The 9,011-nt window shown below is 40.9% G+C and overlaps 1 protein-coding gene across 40 annotated transcripts in view; it reads left to right on the top strand.

The window, feature by feature from the left end:
- Positions 1-535: 535 nt before the first annotated feature.
- SLMAP (sarcolemma associated protein) overlaps positions 536-9,011 on the top strand; it is an 83,221-nt gene continuing 74,745 nt past the window's right edge. For all 40 annotated transcript variants that reach the window (XM_087954740.1, XM_087954742.1, XM_087954731.1 and 37 more), the window contains exons 1-2: positions 536-590; positions 761-2,121. In XM_087954740.1, the coding sequence (XP_087810866.1) occupies positions 1,924-2,121 (198 nt within the window). In that variant the 5' untranslated portion in view covers positions 536-590; positions 761-1,923. The remainder of the gene's footprint in view (positions 591-760; positions 2,122-9,011) is intronic.

Below are 9,011 nucleotides of genomic sequence, written 5' to 3'. Positions count from 1 at the left end.
AGATCTATGTCTCTTTGGCATTTCCAAAGGTGTGAAATAAAAGTTTTCCCACTCGTTCCGTGGACTAACGATATCCAATTTTGCTTTAGATTTCTCGTCTTTCTCAGGTAAAGCTACTGGCTGCTTGCTTTTTCACTTCTCGCCGTTCAACGTTATGCTTTCACCCCTACCACCCTTCCTGGGGGGAAAACAACATAGTATCTGCACAACTTAAATTTCCTTCGGTGGCCGAGGCCTCTCTATTTAGTCCTCGGGTGAGTTTTTAATCCTTAAAAAAAAAAAAAAAAAACCTACCCGGAAACAGCGCCAGCAGCGCATTCCCAGGGAACGGGCAAGCACGGCTTGCCAGTCGCCAACCAAGAGCATCAGTGGTTCCTTCTGCGCATGTCTCCCTGTCGCGCGTTCCCAGTTTGCGCCTGCGTAGAGCGCCTGGCTGGCCGTCAGCCTTTCTCTTGGTCAGGCCCATTGGAAGGCAGCTCCACCCCTCTCATTCCCTTTTCCCCTCCCCGGCAGCGCGGCGGCGGCAGCGGCTGCTGCTACACCGGGTAGGTTTCCAGTCAGTATGGCCGCTCCTGCTGCCGCTGGGGAAGGTAAGAGCGCGCGGGCGAGCTGGCGGGCGGGCGGAGGGCGCTGAGGCTCGTGCGTTCCGCTGTCCTTTCGCCCTGCGCGCCTCGAGCGAGCCGAGAAACCCCGCGAGGGACGGTCGAGCCGGGGCCCGCCTGAGCCCGGAAGGCTGACCGGGTTTGTTTTGATTTTACAGGTCGAGGGAAAGTTTTCGTGCACAGCGGCCGCTTGACACCCAGTTCGTAAGGCGTCCGGCCTCCAGGCCTCTCCTGGGGCGGGAGCGGGACAGAGCTCCGGCAGGGCGAGAAAAAGGCGCCTCAGGAAGGGAGTGAAAATCCCCCCCTCCCTTTCGCAGCCACCTGCAGTCCCGACTCTTGGTCGCCCGCGGTTCCACCGGCCTTCGCCCTCCCAGTTTCCTGAGGAGATTCTGCCGCCGTTTGCCCCGAGACCTCCTCGGCGAGAGCCGCCGGATGGCTTCCTCCTCTTTCCCCGACAAGTTATCTTCACTGGTTTAAGAGTCCCTCGGCGGAAGGGACCCCAGTGGAGCCCTGCTTTTCATCCGACGTCCGCATCTGGCTGACCAGCCTCCTGTCCGTTTCTCTCTCCGCTCGAGAAGACCCGTGGTATTCGTTGGCTCGGATATGTGGCCAGGTGTATTGCGCTAAGATGTATGGGGAAATACTTGCATTTCCTTCATGATCGCACTGGGGTTTCCGTTGGCTCCTTGAATATTGGAGTCTGGGCCTATGCTGCCTAGGGAGGGGGGAACCTTTTTTTTTTTTTTTAGCAAGGCCCTTTCCTGATCCTGCTGATGTGTGAAGGGATGAACCACAGACTTATCCCTGGATTGTTCTCCAGTTCTTAACTCATCTCTTGTAAAAACCTCTTTGAGTCCCTCTCTCTTGAAATTTTTTTTATTGCTCCTCTGGTGAAGAAAAGCTTGGGCAGTGATTAAGGAAGAGGATAAGAGTGCTGCGTACATCCCAAACAAGTATTTTTTGGGTGAGTCATTCACTTGGATTTACAACTATCTCCACCTTAATTTGAACAAGTTTTGTTTCTCTTTGGAGTGGTCATATGCTTGTTCACATCATTGAGGGAGATGGATTAAAGTGGAACTACTTAAACTTGCTACAGACCTTTTTTTAAAGAAAGCAATGGGGCTTCTCTGTTGGATTATTGCCTGCGTTAGTTCACAGACTGGAGGTATGAGTTGTTAGATCTTGATGGCAGGTAATGTTTGTCCTGCTTTAATGTGAAGTATAGTGGGAGCTTTGCTTATCAACTGTGGAGGGGAGCTTGGATCAAGAAGAGTTTCTCTTCTTTCCTGATTGGTGTGGCACCACATATCTATCCTCAATGCCTTCAGCCTTGGCTATCTTTACTTGCCGCCCGAACTCTCATCCATTTCAAGAACGCCATGTCTACCTGGATGAGCCTGTCAAAATTGGACGATCAGTGGCTCGATGTCGACCAGCTCAAAATAATGCCACCTTTGACTGTAAAGTCCTGTCTAGGAATCATGCACTTGTCTGGTTTGACCACAAGACTGGAAAGGTAAGACATTTTAAATTTCTCAAGAAAATTTTATCAGCATGCTTTCTTTAGTATTAGTTACTTTAATATTGCTAACTCTTTGAAGACTGAAATGTTGATTTGCATGTTTCAGATTTTATAAAATTTTGCCCAAGGGATTTTGCCCAAGGGTTTTTAAGAAATTATTTATGAATAAATAATTTTATCTGGTAAAGTGTTTAAAAATAATTGTTGAATTTATTCTGACAACAATCTTCTCATTGCACCATTATACACTTGAAACTGAGAAATGACTTGTATGCAGATACTGCACATCCATCTCAAACAGTTACTGTTGACTTATTGTCTCCAACACTGCATTTGTAATATATCATTTGATGTCTGAAGAACAGCGGTTATTTCCATGCCTGATCAAAAGTATCTTACTCATTGGTTCTGTAATAAATCTTTTAATTTAAAAAAGAAATCAATTTTTATCTCCACTATCTGTGCTTAGATGGTTTTTTAAATTGTAATATGGTTTAAAATTGGACAGATATTCCAGTTTTTAATAATTGAATGCTGTAGCTATTGATGCAGCTAGTTTTTTGCTTGTCATTCTGAGGAAAGCAATACTTAAGTGAAGTATTTTTTTAATATTCTGAAGCTATAATTTAAACCTCCAACTTTACATGGCAAACAGATGCACATTTTATTGAGGGTTCCTTTGGCTAATTTTTATATTCACCCTTCATAAAATATAACTGATTGTATCTGAGCAATGTATCTCTATTTGGTTTGTATGTTTTAAAATATATTTAAGCAAGACTGTTCCAGTTTTAAGAATACACAATTTAATTTTAAGCAGTTAACACAAAAACTTGGAAATATCTGTACAGGGGATTGTAGTTTATATTAGTACCGTAATGGAACTGGGTTGTATACAAATTAAGCTTTTTAAATCAGTGGTACACAAGGTAAGTCATAACTAAATTCTCAACTGATTGACTTTGGTGTGATCAAACTTGTGACTAATATCATCTAAAATATGTCAGTTATTTCCTGAAAGGTACAATGAGAAGTCTAGGTTTCTTGTAAAAACTTCTTTGTTGGTAAGACTATGTTGGGTTGCATAGGCACTCTGTATTATTTTAGCTTTAGCTTATATTAAAAGTTTTTGTGGTATAAAGGCAGATACTCTTTAAATGTTAAGCATGCAATAATACCTATCTTTCTCAAGTAGAAACTAAAATAGGATATTCAGATGTTGTAATATGTTCAAATCAATGCTTTAACTATTCAAGTTGTAATTACATTCTTTAAAGCAGTGGTCCCCAACCATTTTTGTACCAGGGACCAGTTTCACGCAGAAACACTTTTTCAAGGACCGGGGGGCGGGGGGGGAAGAAGGAGTCCGAGTTTGGTGGTTTGCTTGCAGATGTTTCATTACCTGACTAGGTAACATCTGATGTTGTTACCTAGTTGGGTAATAAAACGTCTGCCAGCAAACCACCAAGTTCAGGGAGCGCCAATGCCTCCTCATTGCAACCCTGAGCGACAGATATTCTCTTCTATTGGGACATTTAAAACGGAGGGTTTCAGCTGCAGATTCAGGAACTGCGCCGGGCTGAGGAGCGCCTTCAAAACTGAGCGCTGGGCGGCGGCGCCCACGGCTGTCTCTGCGGCTCAGGACAAGTCCCTGCAGGACGGCTGAGAAGCCCCGCCTCTCGGCCCTGCCTCCCTCAGCCTCATCCCTCAGGTGTCTGCCTCGTTCCTCTCTCAGTCGCTCTCTCGCTCCTCCACCAGCCCAGGAAGAAACTGCTTCAAAGAAGCCGGCTGGATGGCTTTTCCTGTCAGCGCAGCTCCCGAAGCGCCCGTTCACCCCCACCCTGCCGCCAATCAATCCAGGTTCAATCCAGTGCTCCGTTCTGCCTGCCTGCCTGCCTTCGTTTCTGGTTGTTTCGGAGCAGCTTCGGCTGAGAAAAGAGGCGAATGGTTATTATTCTCAGCCGAAGCTTCTCCGAAACAACCAGAAGCGAAGGCAGGCAGGCAGGCAGAACGGAGCACTGGATTGAACCTGGATTGATTGGTGGCGGGTGGGGGTGAACGGGCGCTCGGGAGCTGCGCCGACAGGAAAAGCCACCCTGCCGGCTTCTTTGAAGCAGTTTCTTCCTGGGCTGGTGGAGGAGCAGAGAGCGACTGAGAGAGGAAACGAGGCGGAGGAAACCGAAGCCACTGAGCCGGAGAGCAGGACAGGCTTTGGTTGCTTCCTCCCTCCCCTTCTTTCATTTGTGTCCTTGATCCCTGATCCCAGCAGCATTCACCGAAGGCGAAGAAAGCCGCCATTTTTATTTTATTTTTTATTTTTATTTCTTTGCGGCCCGGTGCAAAGTGATCCATGGACCGGTACCGGTCCGCGGCCCGGTGGTTGGGGACCCCTGCTTTAAAGTACTGGTAGTCCTCAATTTATGACCACAATTGATCCCAAAATTTCCTTTTCTAAACATGACAATTATTAAGTAAGCTTTGCCTCATTTTAAGATCTTTGTTGCCAGCATTGTTAAGTGAATCACTGTTAAGTTAGTAACCTGGTTCTTAAGTATATCTGGCTTCCCCATTGATTTTGCTTGTCAGAAGGTTGCAAAAGGTGATCACATTATCCTGGGACACTGCAACTGTGATAAATACATGTCAGTTGCCAAGCATCCAAATTTTGATCAAGTGACTGTGAGGATGCTGCAATGGTGTAAAAACTGTAAAAAATAATCAAGTTACTTTTTTCAGTGCTGATGTAACTTTGAACAGTCATTTAGTGATTACAACCAATCAGTAAATGAATGGTTATAAGTCGAGGATTACCTGTAGTATTTTTAGTGACTATAAAATAAAATGTTAGTGTGCTGTCAGGTATTAGTATGCATTTATTATTTTGAAAATACTTTCACTCTTTTGGTTTATTTTAGCGAAGGCTACAAATTAATATATTATTATTACCACCTGGCACAGTATAGCATGGACATGATAAGGATGTTTATTTTCCTGTACATTATGCAATAGGAAAAAAAACAGAACAAACTGAAAGTTGAATAAGTTGTAACATGAATGTCATACGACATTCATGTTACAACTTGTATTTAAGATGTCAACTTGTATTTAAGATGCAAAAGGTTCCACTTTGAATTATTTTTAATGGTGAAAATTAACATTAAATAAGGAACAAAGTATTAAAATAATACTGGTTAATTTGTCTCCAAAGTTTGTCTTCAGTCCTAAAATCAAATCTTTCTAGTTGAAATACTTTCTGCAAGTGTGTCTCTATATCTTTGACATAATTTATTCTGTACATTATTTTAAAACTATACTACATTGTTCAGCTGAGGTACAATTTCTATTTCAATCTGGCTGCTACAATCTTGGAACAAATAAGTGATTTTGCATATTCTGCTCTATTTAGTTGTCCCTTTTCACCTCAGGCTCAAGTGGATGCACTTACTTGAAGTTATCTTCCTACAGGTTGTCACAGGTATTTATCTTGGTTCACAGTGGATAGGTGAGCAGTGCTACATGTATATTCTCTATCTTTGACCTCTTGAACATAATTCAATATTATAAACTCTTGAAAATAGGAATGGAGCTACATATGCAGTTGTAAACAGTTGAATTTGGAAAGCACACATAGTGTAACGGTTGAAATGAGATTGAGATCTGTTTAATCTGAATTTAAACATTAGGCCTTTTATCATTTAATGCTTTCATAGTTGATATCTGCAGGATTGCTGTCCTCCATGATGGCCTTGAAAGATAATATGGCCACACTTGTACTCTATTCATCTGGCATAGTCACAATAATGATAGAGTATTAGGAGCTACCATGGTTTTAACTAGCAGAATCATCCGTGAGATTTTTGACATTGCACAAGGGTAAAAAGACAGATTTCACATTATTGTTTGGAGTCTCTGGCATGCTTTGGCCCAAATATCCCATTGGCCTCTGTGACTGCTGGAACTAGAATGATTTGTCTAACTTTTATTTTCTGTTGTGTAGCAGAGATTTTGGCAGAAAGGTGATCCTTGCTATGCTTTTGTTTACATATTTAGATTCTGTCAAAGAATGAAAGCAGTCTGGGCAAATATATTGTACCTTGCACAATTGTGTTCTGTGATCTATATAGTCAGTTTCTCATTATCAAGACTGTAATGACTCTGGAATATCATTTGTCAGTTACTAAATATTCTATATATTACACCTGAATACTTGTGCACAGTAAATTAACATCAGACCAGAGTTCAGGCTTTTGCCGCATTTATATCAAATCTGATGAATGGTAAATATGTAACTATTAAAACATTTTAAGAGTTGAATATGTCTGATTTAGGAGTATTTATGGGAACACCTAACATGTAATGTAGTACAGTATCTTAATCAATCAAATAAAGTTTCATCAATAAAAAGTCAGAATAATTATTCTAGGATAAAAAGTACAATATTTTGGTCAGATTTAATCTGTGTTCCTAAATGTTACAAGGCATTTCTTTTTCCAGATTTTGAATGTTCTCAGAAGCAGTGCCTGAGAACATTCAAAATTACCAGTTAGTAATTTATAGAAAAAGCATTGGTTACAAGAGGAGAAAATTGTTCCTCTTATATTAAATTAAAACAGCTTTACTGTTAACAGTATTTTATTTTAGAATTTGGAAGAGAAGTGACATCAGCAATTAATAGCTGGGAGATGTTACTGCCTACTGATCAGGATTTTCCTGCAGAGATACTAATGTAGTCATTGCTGCAGAGCTAATACTGTAATTGTTGGAGATGCTCCAGTATATTCACATAGCTTTAGTTTTCTTGAACCTGGACAATTCAGTGAAATTTTATATCTCTCAAAAGTTCACCTTTAGCTTTCCAGTGTTGATTTAAAATGGGCCTTAAGCATTTTAGTTAATGTTAATTCAGATGTGGACTTACAGTAACTATACAATAGAAGGCTATCAGTTTTAATTGTTAAAATGCATGTGATAATTTGCATATGCATAGACAATGCAAAAGAGGATAATCTCAACTGGTCAAGGCTAAAAACTCTGTTCTTGTGGCAACGGTGGACAAGTAAAACTGATAATGTTTAGGCCCCAAAGCCATAAAAATTGCGATAAAAATATAATTAAAAATAGTTTAAAGGATATTGATTAGTTGTAGCAGATAACCAAACAATTTTATTTCTGTCAAATTTCATTATTTTCTTATTATTATTAATCTATACCCTCTTGTTCCCTGGCCAATTATGGTGCTTATGTGCAGTGTCTGCTTTGGCCTTCCCTGGGCATACCAGCTCTGCTGCACCATTTAGTACTAGAAGAAAAAAAAATCTTATATGTATGAATATAGTATTCTGTGGGCTGGCTTTTGCTAGTTTATGCTGAAATTAATTGCTGCTTCCTTCTCCTTGCTATGACTTCAAGTGCAACTCTGCATTGAGGCACTACCACAGCCAGAGCTGGGACATGCTGCAACCTCCCTAGCTCCTCCTTGTGCAGCCATGCCTGAACAGTGAATTGACAGGCCATTAACTTATTGGCACACAAGATAGTGGTGGTCCACTATAATTAGAAAGCTAGATTTTCAGTTCAGGATAAGTTAATAGAGAAGACAAATCTTTTGGAAATAGTCTGAAGTTGCACAGAGGCAACTTTCCTTGCCCAGGAAAATATCAGTAGGCAAATGATTAACACACTCTAACTCTCACAAGCAAAAGAAATTTAAAATTAATTGCAGTGTCTAACTAGAGCAGCTATCTGTTACTTAATTCAGTTAAGCTGAATTATGTAGTCCTTTGTCCCTAGACTTACCCTGTGTACTTGAGATAACTCCTCCAATCATTTATCAATCCGCTGAAGAGAGGAGTGCATTCTTCCTGCTTTCTGAACTCAGACAGAAAAACTTGTTTCTAATCTCCAGAAGTTCTGTCTTTTCAAAGATCAACACTTTTTCTGTTACCTAAGAAGGGGAGTGGTTAATGAAATCTCTTGTGTATTCATGGTAAAGGCCATGCCTAAGAGTAGGTATGTATTCAGTCTCAAACACTTCCTAAACTAGCAAGGAGACTAGTATTGTAAATGCTGCTGGACTATTCACATCATAGGTATTTATTTGTTTGTTCCTTTATATTATTTAGAAGAATATGTAAATGTATATGCAGCTGTCACGGAGAACAAGGTTATTCCTTCCAAACTTCGTAAGAGGATACAAAAATTACAAATTGCTTTTTAAAGGTATTACTGTATAACTAGGGGTTCTATAAAATGATTTTGTTATTAACCACAAACCCTGCTCTTGCTGCATCTGCTCTAGGATTTAATATTTTTCAAAATATAATTTGGCAATGCTGTTTTAAGTTGTAAAACTTTTTCCTCTTAACTTTTTGTACTGATAGTGTCATGTTTTTCATACTGCTCGCAGTCACTCATACCATCATGACCTCTTGTCTGGATTACTGCAATGCACTCTACATTAAGAGCATTCAGAAGTTGTTGCAGAATACGGCTGCATGGGTAGTTAAGGGTATCATATGTTTGACGCATATAACATCACTGCTTTGTGAGTTGCATGGTTTGCTAGTTTTGTTTCCATGCACAATTCAAGGTGCTAGTTATCACCTTTAAAGTTCTTCATGGCTAGATATTGGGTTATGTAAAAGTCTTCTCCCAGTTGCTTTTCCATGTCTAATTCAGTCAGGAAGATTTGACATGCTGCAAGAGATTCTCCTAAATGCTGCTGCGAGAGCCCAGGATGGGTTAGACTCCTCCTGATGACATCATCAAGCTGGGTCTGTCTTGTATAAAAAGGACTGCCTGTGGGAGGTTCCCCCCAGCTTTGACTCAGCTTCTTTCAATGACCATAAGCTGGTGTCTCTGAAAGCAGTTTAGTTAGCAAAAGC

Source organism: Notechis scutatus, chromosome 2, assembly GCF_049901735.1.
Source record: "Notechis scutatus isolate UNSWTSFEM ecotype Mainland chromosome 2, rNotScu1.2, whole genome shotgun sequence".
Taxonomy (NCBI): domain Eukaryota; kingdom Metazoa; phylum Chordata; class Lepidosauria; order Squamata; family Elapidae; genus Notechis; species Notechis scutatus.
Note: the sequence above shows the minus strand (reverse complement) of the source record. Positions and strands in the feature narration are given on the sequence as shown.